The 16,270-nt window shown below is 37.8% G+C and overlaps 1 protein-coding gene across 1 annotated transcript in view; it reads right to left on the reverse strand.

Annotated features, from left to right (window-relative positions):
• Nucleotides 1-16,270, reverse strand: part of wu:fj29h11 (uncharacterized) — a 46,531-nt gene that overhangs the window by 17,876 nt on the left and 12,385 nt on the right. Inside the window, exons 14-32 of the mRNA XM_033984417.2 lie at nucleotides 15,926-16,150; nucleotides 14,013-14,122; nucleotides 13,406-13,612; nucleotides 13,141-13,237; nucleotides 12,817-13,051; nucleotides 12,203-12,350; nucleotides 11,117-11,224; nucleotides 10,840-10,909; nucleotides 10,406-10,583; nucleotides 9,084-9,210; nucleotides 8,657-8,776; nucleotides 8,325-8,475; nucleotides 7,314-7,426; nucleotides 6,393-6,543; nucleotides 5,020-5,268; nucleotides 4,377-4,595; nucleotides 3,281-3,462; nucleotides 1,851-2,040; nucleotides 752-894 (exon numbers count right to left, since the gene is read on the reverse strand). Coding sequence (XP_033840308.1) covers nucleotides 752-894; nucleotides 1,851-2,040; nucleotides 3,281-3,462; nucleotides 4,377-4,595; nucleotides 5,020-5,268; nucleotides 6,393-6,543; nucleotides 7,314-7,426; nucleotides 8,325-8,475; nucleotides 8,657-8,776; nucleotides 9,084-9,210; nucleotides 10,406-10,583; nucleotides 10,840-10,909; nucleotides 11,117-11,224; nucleotides 12,203-12,350; nucleotides 12,817-13,051; nucleotides 13,141-13,237; nucleotides 13,406-13,612; nucleotides 14,013-14,122; nucleotides 15,926-16,150 — 3,023 coding nt within the window. The remainder of the gene's footprint in view (nucleotides 1-751; nucleotides 895-1,850; nucleotides 2,041-3,280; nucleotides 3,463-4,376; nucleotides 4,596-5,019; nucleotides 5,269-6,392; nucleotides 6,544-7,313; nucleotides 7,427-8,324; nucleotides 8,476-8,656; nucleotides 8,777-9,083; nucleotides 9,211-10,405; nucleotides 10,584-10,839; nucleotides 10,910-11,116; nucleotides 11,225-12,202; nucleotides 12,351-12,816; nucleotides 13,052-13,140; nucleotides 13,238-13,405; nucleotides 13,613-14,012; nucleotides 14,123-15,925; nucleotides 16,151-16,270) is intronic.

Consider the following 16,270-nt stretch of genomic DNA (forward strand, 5'->3'; position numbering starts at 1 on the left):
GCAACCGGTCAATATTGTCATGGGTCTTACATAATTGCTTTTCTCATTAGAAGGTGCTGTACGTGGGTTTTACTGTCTGAAAAATGTGAAAAACACAACTAGTTCATTTTAAACGCTTTGTGATCAATGCTATTCCTCACTTACCTTATTCATTCTGAGCATCCTAATGATTCCCTGTGATGAGTTTATAAGCGCTTTTTACAACTTTCAGAGACCAGAGCGGAATTTGCATGCTAACTACACACTTTCTGATGCTCAGGCAATACACTGCAGACTTATTTTGACCTCAAGAGCTGCTTACACGAAATGTTAAAAGGTGCACTATGCAAACTTTTCTGTTAGGGTTTTGTCATGACATTAGACTTCTTGACTGTTTTACATGGCATTTTTGTTCAGTAGAAATGAACATTCGACTGTGGGTGGGCTTACCTACTTGTCTCCAAGAAGATATTTAATGCTATATTGAAGAACTTTACAACCAAACAATAACCTTCATGAAGACAAGCAGATAGCAGACCGTCTAACAGAAAACTTACAAAAACATTATGCAGCCTTTCACTTTCATAGATGACATTTGAATTAAATGTTTAATGCCCTAAGCTGGAGTGAACCATTTAGACATGACAAATTAGCAGCATGGGATCTGGTTGGAAGAGGGTGGTTCTTATATAAGAGTATATTATGATCATTTGTTTATTCAGTGGAGTGGTAGAATGGGAGTACAGTGTGCAGAGGTCTCACACGTCCTCACCAGTTCCTTTGGGGTTAGCGTCCTCCTCTCCTTCCTGATGATAAAGCCGTCTCTGACTCCCAGTTTGGTGAAGAGCTCCCTCCAGCCGGCCACGTCTGAATCTGCCTGTGCGTAACATGGGCTCAGCAGCACCCACTCATGACCTGCACCATCCACAACAGCACAGGTTAGCAAAGGGAAATGTTTAAACCACCTCTGCTAATGTCATCCATGAATCACGTTGCTGGTGCAGTCAAATCTCTTGGCAAAATCTCAGTCTCAACATAGCAATGTGTTTTTTGCACTTTAGTATGTAAATTTCCATCAAAACTGCAATATTTTGTTGTCAGATTTAAATAGATAATCTTCAGCAGCAGTTGTAAGAATTTCAGTAAGTCTTATCTGCAGTATCTGTGCAAACATGTTCAAATCAGATATTGACTTCACTAAAAATAATTGTAATATTTATGTCGATTCCAAAAAAAAAAGAAAAAAAAAATGTTGGAATAGCATGCACCAGATTCTTTCTTTACTTCAGTTTCTGTAAAAATCAGGCACAGCATCTTTAAATAATTTGACTGTTAAAGCAATTATCCTAAGACTATGACTAAAACCTGAATGAATGTGCTATATGTTGTAACTGATGGGAGTAATAGAATAAATACATTATTTCATGCACACAAAATTACCTACATTCAACATAATAGATACTTAAAGGCGCTGTACTTGATTTTACTTTCTTGTAAAACAACTTGAAAAACAGAAACTTTCTTTTTAAACAATTTGTTCAAAGTTAAACCTGACTTACCTTAAGCATTCAGAGCATCCTAATTATTCACCGCAATGAGTTTATAAGTGCTTTGTACAACTTTTTCGGTCAGTTATGGAGAGTTTTGTAGTCATGGTAAAGCTAACGACAACTAGCATGCTAACTGTGAACTTCCTGATTATCTGACAATAAAACACTTAGATGTGGACAGTATTATGATCTGCTTATACAATAATATAATGTATCTGTACTGGTGCAAAGACAGTTTTGCTCAAAAAAACAGAGCCTTTAACTTTATGAACACGTTGTAAGTCTTGAGCCTGTAGTGGTTAATGTGAAATGTGGACATACCGGGAAGTCTGCTGTTCAGGTCCATGTTGCCGTACTCCTCAGAGAAGTAGACCCGGCTGTGTTTGGGACAGAGCAGCCCCCTGCTGGTGAGTACAGGGACTGCAGTGTCTGACAACTCCAGCAGAGAGGCGGATGAGGAGTGCTGTTTGATGAACACCAGGTAGCTCACCACCACGGCCTCTGGTTTGGACTGTAAGAGGACAAATACTGTTCTGTAGAAATGTATCACCTGTAGATATTACAATAATAAAACAATGTAGCTGAGGAGTACTGTCAGAGTAGTGTTTGTTTGTGAGCGTAGTGTTGTCTCAATGCTAAAAATTTCAAACTTGATTTTTCGATACTAATGAATAGATTTGTTACTCAATACCTATTCTAATATCACGATGATTACTTAAAAACAAAAAAACAAAAACAAAACACTAGCCAATAGAATGTGATTTTCAACATTAAATCGTAGTACTTTTTTATATTACATGTGGCCTTATATCTGTATAATCGTCAGTCGTCCAGGTAGGTTCCATAGTGGTTCATGGGCTTATACTTGTGTCTTATACTTGTTCCGATACAGCTCAAGATCATCCTAAAGCTCTTCTGGAAAGGTTCATTTCTGTCCTGCCAATGTGACTTTTTTAGAATCGATACCTGCTCCAATGAGTCTCCAGTTTTGATACTAGTTTCAGTATCGATTAGTATCTCATTTTCGATACTTTTGACAACCCTCTGACCAAGTATAATCTTAAAAGCATAATCCCTAACACCTAATACAAATTACTCTTAAAGCTACATTATGTAACGTTTTAGACAAAATATACACTAAAATAATAGTGTATATATATTTTTCAGTTTGGTTGTGGTTATTGCACTGAAAAACATGCACTCACTGTCAGTATGCTTGAACTGCCAGAAACCTGACTCTTATCTGGTCTGGAGGAGAGCCTGCTCTTGCTTGTTGCGATGAAAACATTCCACAATATGGTATAAAACCTATCTTCGCAGAGAATGTTCCCAAGTATGGTTTTAACTTTCCATGGAATAATGCAGATAACTTACCTCCCATAAATTTGCATACATATAAGTGGAACATTTTCTTGGTCTTATGGGGTTTATAAATATATTTTGGAGGGATTAAAAGTAGAGATTTGTTACTATTTTGAAACTTGACAATATGTCAATGAAAATATTTTGAAATTAGCTTCTGCAGGCTTTTAGATATAAGCTAGAAGGCAATCTGAGCTCAAAGAGGAGTTATAACAAAACACAAACTCCCAAAAACTTGCTCCTACATACACTTTTAGTCAGAATTCCACAAGTATTTTAAATGAGACCCCTGACCTGTAAATGTAATGCCACACTGTGAAACATTCGTCATAAATAATAATAAAAACATAGCCTGAATGGAGAAGAAAGCATTCTTTATAGTATGTTACCTTCCACTTGGCGCTGTGTATGGTGGGGTAGATGTGCTGTTGGAGCAGCTCCTCTGGCTCCAGCTCGTGTACCCCCAGCCTCCTGAGCAGCTCTCTGACCTGCTGACTCTCCAGAGGGTCCATGCAGCTGAGCAGGGTGGGGTGAACCACGCACACGTCCTGATACAGTGCACTCAGGGGGCCTAGCAATAAGTTACAACACTATTAGACCCATAAGGTGTTTGGGTTTGAAAAAGAAGAGTGCACTTTATGGAATGAAGCTTTTTTAGCATGTTATTTACCACTCAGAAACACCTATGTGGTTAGCTACTTCTACATTTTTCCTTTATTTGATTAACAAAATGTCAAGCATATGGCTAATTCTGTGTACTGTTAAGAAGAATCACTATGTTACCAAGAAAAAGGCACTACTGGTGACAGAAATGTTGGCATTGAAGTTTGGTACCAAAAAGGGACTGATGGAAAGTATTTTTTATTCAAATAAATCATGGCAGGACAAGACCCACTTCAATAGTTCAATAAAAATAACTTTTCTTTCTTTTTTTTTGTTGTGGAACATGGGCATGGAACAAACAATTAGACATTAATTGTGGACATGCATATGTAATCGTGGCTTTTAAAATGTGATTTGGGGCATATATATATATATATATATATATATATATATATATATATATATATATATACATTTTATTGTTTAATATGTCAGTGTATATTCAAATATATATATATATATATATATATATATATATATATATATATATATATATATATATATATATATATATATATATATATATATATATATATATATATATATATATATATATATATATATATATATATATATATATATATCTTTTGAGTTAGTGCTGCCTTTAAAGCACTTTATGTGGTGCTTTTGGTGGTACTCTACCTTACTGACTGCAGTGTGAGCCAAATGACTGCTGACAGAACGATGACATCAAAAGCTCATAAAGAGTAATGGTTTATAAATTAGACACAAATGCAACATATCCAACCACTATGCCACTGTGCCGCCCAATTGTAGTCAAAAGTTGTCCCAAAACTATTGTGGAGGTTGTACTGTTCTTACCAGTGTTGTGAGCCTTGTTCTTCTTCTTCTTCTTGCTGCTGGTCTCCTCCATAGGGAAGAACACTCCCTCTGTGCTCAGGGCCACCACACGGTTGTCAGACAGGGGGATTATGGGTAAGTCTCTGAGTGTCTGCAGTATGGAGTCGGCCTCTCCGTATCCGTGCTCCAGAGCACGGAAGTTACACACCAACAGCTTGGCCAGTTTCTGCAGCCCGTCCTCTACAAGACACAGAGTTTAGAGCATGAAGATATTTAGAAATTATACATAGAATTTACAGGATAAATTTTGCCTTTCAGTTACCATTAACTTCAAAAACATAAATCAAATGTTACATTCAATACCACAACTACTCTTACTCTTGAGTAATTTGCTGACTACCACTTTGTACTTCTATACATCCACAATTATTTTTAAGAAACTATACTCTTACTTCAGTGCAATTTTTGGATACACAACTCTGTACAAGTAGTAATATTTCGAGCTATCAGTTCTTTTTTCTTAAATAACCTAAACATCAGTTTAATTTTTTTGTAAATAAATTACACTTTTACTTCTGCTTCATTAGTAATAATTAACAGTTTTTGGTAACTCTTCCTTGGCTAATGTACTAAAAACAAAGATTTCTCAGTGAATGTCCCAAACCTGAGTGAATCCCCTCCATCTTCATGAGCTCTTTGGCCATGGCGGAGGTTACGGTGGTGACGTCCGGCCCCCTCAGGTAACGCACCCCGAGCTCTCGCAGGAGAGAGGGGGGAGGGGCGGGGCTGAGGCTGGGGTGCAGGTAGGACAAAGACAGGTGCTTCTCCAGCTCTGCTCCTCCAATCACCTCACGGATCACAGGGTCCTGACACACGGCCACCTGGGACGGCAGCTTGTACACCACTTTACCATCTGAGGACACAAGAACATGTCCTTGATGTTGTCTAGGGCTGTAGTCAATTAAATAAAATCTACACTCCCAAGCTATTTAACTAAAAACAAACACTAGAACAAAATTATTTATGTAATGATAAATTAAACTTGTGAATCATGAGTTTAATCTGTCTGTTTACATATGAATATCAAAAAATACCAAATCTCCAGCTGATTAATTCACTCACTTCTCCTTACTGTCATTGTTGCATAAATCCTTATTATCCCTTCTGCTTTAAATGAAAAAAACAAAACAAAACGTGTATTTTGTTTTTTAAACTGCCACAAAATCGTCATATGTTACGATTTTTTTTTGTTTTTCGTAAGGGAACATAGTGATTCCATACATTAACAGACATTTTTTTTGCATGTTTTTTTTAATTAAAAACCTAAAACAAGTTTATGGCAGTTTTTTTTATGTTTTCTTGTTCACATACAACTACATTTATACTGTCAGTTTAAACCAAAAAGTTTTGTCCAGTCTCAGATTCAGTGAAATTAGAGCGATTTTCAAATTTGAACTAAATTTAGATATAAGGTGGGTTTAGTGCGTTATTAACTGCTGCCACTTCACATATTTAGATCACCATGTTACCCTTTATTGTTTTGAAAATGCCACGTTCTCTGAAAACAACATATTAACATGTTTTATAAGTTTCACTTTTGAAGGCTCTGAGTCAAAAGTCACTCCCTCTTCACAGTGTGAAGCGACTGTGACATTACAGTCGCCGTGCGTTACGCTTATGAAACTTCTGCAAATCACATCAGGTTTGTGAAGTTATAGTGTACTGTTGTATATCATGCTTTTGTATATTTATAGATAATTGACATGTGGGAGCATGGATGAATTAGGCTTGTAGGCGGAGCATTGGACAAATCTTACAGATAAAGATAAATTATCTGTTTTGATACAGGTTTTAGTATCAGTTAGTATCGTTTGTTTGTGTTTTTCTCAACAACCCTATACTGAATTCTCAATGATTTCTCACTGAGAATTCAGAACAAAACATTTCTTTGCACGTTTCAAGTAGAGAGGGACACATAGTTGACAGATTCATGCATGCCAATACCTTATACGTTGTAACAGCAGAACAGCGTGGTACCTGTGCTGAGCGTGGGCAGGAACGCTCTCCCCTTGAGTAGCTGGATGATCTGCAGAGCCACAGGTTTGAAGAAGTCCAGGATCTCGTCAGGCAAAGGGATGAACTGGAAGAAGTGGCACAGGCCTCGGAGTCCTCCCAAGTCTGAGTGTGTCTACATAGGGAAGTCAGACGCATACTTTAGAGTGCACGATAAGAGCTTAAATATTCAAAGAAAGTATGACATTTAATTGGAGTACATGATTAAAGTGCATATGGTAGGTTAAAATACTAATTCATAGTTGACATTATTATATTTAAGATTCTATTAAAATAAATAAATAAAAAACATAAATAAAGTTTTTCGAGTTTTTAAAATTTTTTGTGAAGTATAATTTTACTTCCTGGTTGGTCACATCCAGCAGATGTGACACTCCATAATGTACCTACCAACCATAGTGTTAAATAAACAACTGTTATGATGAGACTAAGAAAATAATGACATGTATAAATGACACCTTTTTTGTGTTAAATTAAGTTTAAACTGCCAGAAAAGTGTGTTCCTTGCTTATAAATTGTTGATGGAGTTTTTCGTGTTGATGACATAAGTAGAGAATCCGTTTGGCAGCTCACCTCCACTTCCTATAATTTGTACTTTTCTTTTAAACTTTTCTCCACAAACTGTCTCTTAACTAATGTAAAACAATGATATTTACCACAGGTACTATTCTACCAAATAGGTTGACACTTTGACACTCAGGAAAATCAGATCAAATCCCTCTAGATGTTTTTTTTTTTTTTTTGTAAACATAAGCAGGACTGAAGCTGATGTTTGTTAAATATGGACTGACAGTCGACTGATCGTGCCCATTTCAAAGATGAAAACAATCTTGGTAAAAATCTTATTTTGTGACTTATTAAGAGAAAAGTTGAATACAAACTTACATTAAAGACCTCCATAGCCTGCAAGAAGAGGAGAGGGATTTCCGATCGGAGCCACTGGTTCCAGGAGCTGTCTCGGTCCACGTCCTCTCGAGATGAGGGGATGTCAAAGTCACCTGTGCAGTTAACATGGAATGAGCTAAAGTGACCAGAGCAAAGGTGCATGGGCCCATTTATATAGGACTGGGCCAATACTGAATTCTAATGGCCAGAGGTGGGTAGAGTCGCCAAAAATAGCGCGAGGAACTGTTCTTGACGGTGATTGGTCTGTTTTGCCACATCGGGCGTGAGGTGCAGTGTTGTGCACATTCACTGTGCACAGAGTTGTACGAGCTTGAACCAAACAGCTCTCAGAGACGCATCTTTGCCCTTCTCTCAAGAAACAACTTGTTCACCTTTGATTCTATTTTGATGACATTATGCTGGTGATCTTGGGAGTTGCTAATAAAAATTAGTTTTCCTCGCAAACAATTGTTATGTCATCATGGCTCACATAAATGCAGCTTGTGAATGAGTCACACATTACTTCATAATTAAAACTACATTTGTGCAACCCACATTTAAATGCACATGAGGGCAATGTGAGGACAAGTAAGGTGTTTTTCATTCATAGTACTTTTTGGCCCTAGAACACAACAGCCTGCTTGTTATTACTTTAATTGGAATGTTCCATAGTATGGTATTGAAAATATTTACCTCTATGGAAACAAATAGGTGACACCACAAGTCCAAATTACAGGATCTGTGTACCCTTTGTTCAATTGATTTTCAATTTCTATATAAAAAATTTGCAGGAACGAGTGGAGAGGCAGCCCCGCTCACAGTAACAATACATGTTTGCAATAAAAAACACCAGTCATTTAATTTTTGTTGAATGCCAGACCATGGAACATTCCAGGCAAAGCACTAACCCCTTCATAGAGATAAGCAAGTGGACACCCCCCATCAGAAAAGTTACATAGTGTACCTTTAAAGGTGCATTTATTTTTAGACCCAATAATCCACACATCTCACCTTGGATGATGAAGCGGAAGCCAAAGGTGCGGAGGGGCAGGTAGGCAAACACGGGTTGTTTCTGCGGCTGACCTATGACCTCACTTCCTGTCTCCTCTGTGCTCAGTTGGAAAGCCAGGGCCAGCTCCGTCGCCTCCACGCCATCTTTGATCTGCATGCCACACAGGGATGAATGCACACACACAGCACCAACTCGTGGTCTCAAGACAAGGGGGGGCCTTGGGGGTCAAACACACTGGCAGCCACTGGCTGCACATATTTTTTTTTCTAAAACATGCAGTTTTTACACATGCATAGGTCGAAATACACGCTCAGTCTGTCCTAGGCCTCACCTTCCGTGGGGTAAGCATGCTCTTGATGACCAACCAGCGCTCTGTGCCATTCGTGTGCTCCACCTCCAGAACATTGTGGCTCAGGTCTTTACGTAGCATGGTGACCAGGCGGTTCTCCAGCTGTGAAAAGTAAGAACTCATTATTTTAAAGATAGATTTGATTTTGATGTTGTATTTTGTATGGAAGGCCTGATCTGGTATTTTGTAGAAGGTATACACATATTTTATATATATGACTCGCAGTATAAGTCGGGAATGTAGTAGACTAATTCAGAAAGCCTGAAGTCATAGGCTTGAATTTTACACAAAGATGGATGCCATTGCAAGCTTTAGAGATGTAATGTCAGCGGGAGTACTGAGTGTAGTAGCTATCATCCCAAACAGTGCTATTAACCGCTAACAGTAGTGATGTGGTTGAGGGGGTGACCTGGTTGTAGATGGTGATGGAGCGCAGACGGTGCAGGAACAGCAGGAGAGATGGGTGCACGTCATGAAACAGGTTTCTGGTCTGATGACTCTCAGAGCGCAGAGGCAGGCAGATCTTTGTGCTCCAGCTGACAACACACACACTCCAAGTGAAAAACTAGAAAAACTAATTAAATTTTTTTTTTCCTCAAAGAGCCCATAGTATGCAATTTTCTGATCTATGTTATAATGTTGTCTTCTCATCAAAAACATACCAGATGTTTTGTTTTGCTTCAATCACACATGTTTAACTGGCAAATATTGCATATTTGGAAAACACGCCGATGTTCCACCTTGTGATGCCATATGGTAATACAGGAAGTGCTCCATTGTGTTTTTAAAGTCCATACACCTTTTACTAGAATCATTTGGATGATTGTAGCCCTGGAATTGCCAAGATAAAAAGTAGCTGTTAACTTGGAAACTACCACTACATGACTTCACATGGTGGAACAGAGCATTTGAAAGGATTACTCAAAACAAAACACAACACCATATATGTTTTTGATGAGGTAATACCATTATAATATGGCCAAAAGGTCAAAATAGAGAATTTTGTGCAATATAGGACCTTTAATAATAAAATGCATTTATAAAATCAGCTTTATTTAACATTGGTGTTATTCCGATACATTGAGTATGTTGTGATCTTGATTATTTAGTCAATATCATGATATCGATACATTTTGTGCAGCCCTAGTTCAGACCTCAACAATCATGTTTTGGAATGTATGGTTTTTGCTTTAGTTTATCAGTTCAGATTTCAGCCATGGTCAAAAGTTAAGGCTTGGGGTCATTTAGACACAGAATCCTGGTGTCTAAACAAAAATCTCAAACACAGTAGTAATCACAATGCTTGTCAAAAAAACCCCAACAAAACATGGATTTCACTGTATAATTTACAATTTTGGATTGCCCTGAGCAACTTAATAAAATCCATTATCGGTGAAAATAGTAAATTGTTTAATATTTTTGGAGATTTTGATTTAATAATGTCACTGTCTTTGTTAAAGGATCTTTTTGTATGTGTTTTCCAGTCTGTGCAATCCAGATTTACAATTATCAAAATACAGCTATGATTATTTTGTTGTAATTGACTAGTCACAATTAGTCATACTTTACTTTGCAGCCTTAGTGGCAAGAACAATATTTGCTACATTATGTACCATGTTTTTTTTTTTTTTTCTAAAAGTATGATGTGGTACTCGACCAGCAACTATGCAGTGGCTCAAAAAATGTTAAAAAACACTGATCCAGACATTACAGAGAGAGGAGACAGAGGACCTGTGCTGGCTAATGTCCTCCAGCAGGGGGCACACATCCCTCTGGTCTTCGGTCCAATGGGGCAGGATGTAGCCCATGGGCCCGCAGGTCTTGTCAAAGCGCAAGTGGAAGCCGTTGGAGTGGATCTCAGGACAGTCCGTCACCTTGAACACTGATTTAAACCCAATCCCTTTTTGTCCTGTGAAGGGATTTTAAATATGCAAAACACAACAAGTACACTGAAACACCCATTGCATAATATCTAAATGAGCACATTCTAAAAGGAGTAATGAATAACTTAAATTTAAACTTCATGGTCTTCTCTAAAAATAATAAAATAAATATATGAATGAAATGTAATTTTTTAGAATACCATTTCATTTATTATGCAGAATGTTACCTGATGAATCATAAGAATAAACCTCTCACCGTTGAACATTAAATATTTGACCCACCTATATATCCATATGTGTGCTTGCCCTTGGTGCTACGGCCGACATCACAGATTGCTCGAATGTTTTTCTCCTGCAAATAAAATCCATAAGAATTGTAAACCACACAGTATTCTGAGGGCTTAGGCCAATTCATACTTCATTTAATGTTGTTCTTGTTAGTCATTGAAAGTATACAACGTTTAGCCTTAGCCCAAATAAATTTGTCCTTGCCAGCTCCACCAACCAAAACTACTTGCTTCTGAAATATGTACTGAGTTAATTTGAGTTTGTGTGATACCTGAAAGCCAGTCTCATTATTGAGCACAGTGATGCAGTCTCTCTCCACCACAAAGGCCAGGGCAGGGGTCACACCATCCTCTAACGCATAAGTGTTATCATCTGCATTCTGTAAACATGTACAGTAATATATGAAAACAAGATAAAGACTGCACTGAAATACACTAATATTAAATTAGCACAATACTGTTATCATTACAGTGTGTGCAAGTGTGTTTAAGGCAAGTGCAGAAGACACACAAAAGAATGACTACACAAAATCAAACTGTGATCATTACACTAATAGAAAAGTTCAACATGTGTGTATTTTCTCTTGGACAATTCTCATGAATTTCCCCTCCTCACAGGATGAATAAACTACTTATCTGAACACGACTAACTGAACGTTATTGGCAAAGTGCACCATCTATGTTGCAAGCAAACAGAAACTCCGTAGATTTAACTTGTAAATACAAAATCATGGATCAATTCATTTAGCTTGTGGACTACTACTGGCCAATAAACATTGCAAAATGGGTCGAAATACATTTAGTTTGGTGCCAACTGAAGTACTTCAGAATCTCCATTGGTTTACTGGTTAACAAAATTCCAAAATCTCTGTAGGAAAAATTGTCTCTTGCCTATTGTTTTGGAGTATAACATCACATTCCAGTGTCCAGAAGTCCAATATACAAAATGTTCAGGCTTTTGTGAATTCATTCACTGAGCTGCAGAGGCTGCACTAGCATGGATTAATGACTGGCTGTAGGTGCTGGGGTTTAGGTAGTGACCATTCAGATCAGAGAGAGTCCTTTTAGGTTTAAACTAATTGGATTTCAGTATTGAAACTGGAAACCTAAATGAGAGACTCATGTGAGGCTCAATCTGTTTTCTGATTGAATCATAGAGAACCAAAACACCAAATTGTAACATAAATAAATGAGACATCATGCCAAATGTTTTAGTAATTAACAATAAATCAGCATTATTGTTATCAGTAAAAGTTATATTTGACTGAACATGTTTACCTCATATCTGGGAACACCATTTTAAAATTCCATAAAAATGATGTAAGGCTTACATCTGTTTTTGAAGAGTGCAGTGTTACCTGAATAAGCTCCAGTACAAAGTGTGTGTCTTTGCTGTACAGCTCTGTGGAGAGGCGGTCCAGGCTCCGGCCCAGGCGTTCCTGGTGCACCATCATCAGCTTCTGGCCCTCTGGTGTCAGCTCCACACCCACTCCAAACTCACTCTTCCTGCAATCAACAGGACACACATGAGACTCTTCTCACTATGCAGATTACATCAGAGCCACAATTAAATCCAGAGAATGAATTTGCAATAGTCCAATAGTTTTATTGCCACCAACAAGTATTTTAGGTACAGTATGTGGCACATCACCTGCACGATTCCATAGAAATAGAAAGTTAAGACTATACTTCAGAACATTCTCCATGGAGAATATTCCAGCCAAACAAACATTTCTGTGCTATACCGAGGGCACTCACTGCCAGCTCAGTATAGCACAGAAATGCCTATCACAATGTCTATCTAAACAAGCAAGAGGAAGACAGATAAAGAGATAAAGATAAAAACTAAATGGATTCATCTTTGATGTAAAACAATCTGTTGCATGTTGGTGTAAACATGTAAAAATATCAACAAATATTGATATTGTTCATCCCTACTATTATATGATAAGAGAATATATTCCTTCCAAACCTGATGTCTTCGATGAGAGCTTGTTCTGAAGACAGCCCCCCTTTCTCCTCTGTGACTTGGGTCTGCTCCTCTTGGTCTGTGTCTCCGTCTCTTTGGCCTCCATCTGGGGTTGGTTCTCCCTCACTGCTGTGGTCTAGAGCCTCTCCGTTAGAAACACTGGCCAATTCGTACAGCTCCTCATCATCTTCTTCCTCCTCTTCCTCATCCTCCACTTTGACATCTATGTCATCATTCACTGCATTTAAGTCATTCACAAATAACATTATGCTCTGTCTCTCAAAGCATGCACACTTTGTGAATATCTCTTGTATATCCTGAGGTTACCTTGTAGGTTTAAAGAAGAGGAGGCGAGACTGTCCTCAGCGTCCTTTGTGTCACTCAAGTCGGACTCATTGCTGCTCTCTGAGTGTATGTTATTAGGCTAAAAAAAAAAAAAGATTTTATATATATGTGTGTGTGTGTGTGTGTGTGTGTGTGTGGGTGGGGGTGTGTGTGTGTGTGTGGGGGGGGGGGGGGGGGGGGTGTTAGAGGCAGTTAAGGTCAATAGCACATGTAATAAGCCACTGGTTATAAAGAGGAGCATATTAACCTTGGCCTCCAGCACTGCGTCTTGCCTCTCCTGGGGCAGAGGTGCACTCAGCTTCTTCTGGTAGTCCTTGATCCAGTCGGTGATGCCCAGCAGGATGCCCAGGCGGTGCAGGAGGTTCAGGTGCTGTGGGTTGGACTGGGCCACACTCATCAAAACCTCCTTAGACCGTGTCTGACCCAACACTTTGGAAAAGGGCTCCATGAACACCTGACAACAAAGAAATCCAACGTGTGACAGCGATTCATTACCAGGAGTAATTAAAGTTTCACTGTGTAACTTTTCTGGTGGATGCTCCCCCATCACAAAACTGGGAATTTCAAAATTGCGTGTTTTTATGGGGCTTAGAAGGATCTGACTTACTAAACAAGGATTATGTAAATAGGACATTATATATGAACAATGTTAAAACATGGTTAAAAGCTCTGAATACTCAATTTTGCATTACATGTATTTTTAATGCCATACTGTGGAACATTCTAGGCAACAGAGAAATCCATGGAGACTAGCAAGTAGCACCCCACAAAAATGTTAGGTAGTGCACATTTAGGACAACTCAGCAATTATATTTTCTGTTATTATCAAGTATAGATTGTGAGGAATTCCTGACCTGCTGCATCAGCGTCCTGCAGATTTTTGTAGGGATTCGAACTAAACAGGCCAAAATGAACTCAGCAACTCTTCTGTAGCATGACACGTCTTCATAAGCCTGGGACAAATCTGCCAAAATTACAAATATTAGAGAAAAAAATGTATGTGTGTCTCAATAGCAAAGAGATCTTGTCAATTATTTATTTATTTTATGTATCTTTATTTATACAGGGGGATCCAATGAGAGCACCTGGGCCGCCCTGTTTAAAATACAATACAAGCAAAAAAAAAAAAAAAACCCTCAAACAAAACAAGCAAGTAAACAAATCCATAAATAATAAAAACAGGTCTGTGTATAAAAGTAAAAAAAAAAAAAAAAAGTTGTAAAAGTTTGTTTGCTATGTAATTTGAATGTTCAAAATTGCGGAATGGAGAAAAATGGAGACAGTCTTTATACCAAATCTTTAACAAAAATAAGCTAAAATTTGTAATTTCCTGGATGGAAATGTCATTTCATTTCAAGATAGAAATGTAATTTAGTTTGCTTTCCTATTACAAAGGAAAGAAAAATAAAAATTTCTAGTCTCAAAATTGTACTTGAGCTTCACAAAATGTTTTTTTTTGATAATCAAAGTAATTTTTTGGTATGTCATATATCTGTAGTTAAAATTATTATACAAATAATGTCCTGTAAATCTGAAACATTTGAATTTTGCCTTCAGTAAAATGCTAAGTGTGTGTAATATTATCCTATTAAATAGAAAAATAATGTAAAATACAAGTGTAAATGCCCGGGCTCTGATGTCAGTTGAAGTACATATGACAGCTTTTCATATGACTTGGTTTGACAGGATAGCAACTGTGGTGGGTTTAGGAAAAAAATACAAAAATACAGAAATTAGCAGTAAGTTCTGTGTTTTTTACCTCTACCTATGTCAACAACAGGTAAACCTCCATCCAGAACGCAGGGGCAATTTATGCAATTTATCATTTATTTTACATGTTTTAGTCTAATCATAATTATTGTGTAAATTAGGCAATTAACTAACCCTGGTTTCTTCATTGAAATCATATTATGCTCTACTTCACTTTTGCTTCCAGCTGTATCCACGTTTACAAACTACAAGCACATAGTCAGCACTCTTACGGCTTGAATTGTTTTTCTAAACATGTATTTGTCACCTTGGAATATGTATTTCACACTTTCTAGCTTAAAATAATGTCTGGATTTGGAAAATATACTTTATAAACTACACCTATGTTTCCAGTAACACATTTATGGGCTAGAGCTCCCTCTGCTGTCAGCAACGGGAAAGAACAATAAGAAGGTAAATAAATGTCCTTATCCCCCTGTATGCTAGGCTAATAGAGCGATGTGGTCATTCTACAGTGGTACAATCTGAATGTAGAATGAGTCTGGTGATAAATATGAGATTTATGGACAGCACAGGGCAAGTCTGTTTTTTCTTTTTTTTCTTTTTTACCTATGATGCAACTAAAAGGCCAAAATGTGAATGGAGCATTTCTGAGTGCTCAGATAAAATGACTTTGGATTAGTGGATTAAAGAGGTGGTGATTTCCATCTGTGGACTATTAACTGCTAATACATATTGTTTAGATCATTATATTACCTTTCATATTAACATGTTTTATAAGTTTCACTTTCGTTTTTGACACTGACTCCCCCCTCCCTCCATAGATGACATCTAAAACCTCTTCAGGCGTGTTCTGATGTGGGAACAACATAATAACATGGTAGAAAGCTAAAAAATATATACATAAATTGCAATTCCCCCTTTAATGAAACAAGTGTAAATGAAGCAAAAAATACTAGTTTTTTGATGAGAGGGCAATGGTATAACATGGTTGAAGGGTTGAAAGTAACTTTCTGCATAATATATGTTCATTAAAATACTCATTGTTCAACTCTACCTTCTCTGGCCACAGCTGCTGCCAGTGAGCTCTGCATGTGATTGGCCAGCAAAGCCAGGGGGGCATTGGCCACCCCATAGGCCACCACCATGGACACCAGATGCCCCGCAGTGCCCACTGCATCCAGGCGCTCCGCTGCCATGCTGAAGTATTGGTCTCCTGTGTGTGAGGTTGTCCTGAGCAGCACACCGGGGCACACCTCCAGAGCAGAGAGACCGGTGGTGCCTGAGGAGTTAGGGCATACTGCTGTTCAATTTCTCCAATAAAATATTTTGTATGTTATATAATATTTATATGTTATGTAATATTTTTACTGGCCAAAGCTGAATTAAATGAAAGTATTTG

The sequence above is a fragment of the Periophthalmus magnuspinnatus genome, chromosome 19 (assembly GCF_009829125.3).
Source record: "Periophthalmus magnuspinnatus isolate fPerMag1 chromosome 19, fPerMag1.2.pri, whole genome shotgun sequence".
Taxonomy (NCBI): Eukaryota; Metazoa; Chordata; class Actinopteri; order Gobiiformes; family Gobiidae; genus Periophthalmus; species Periophthalmus magnuspinnatus.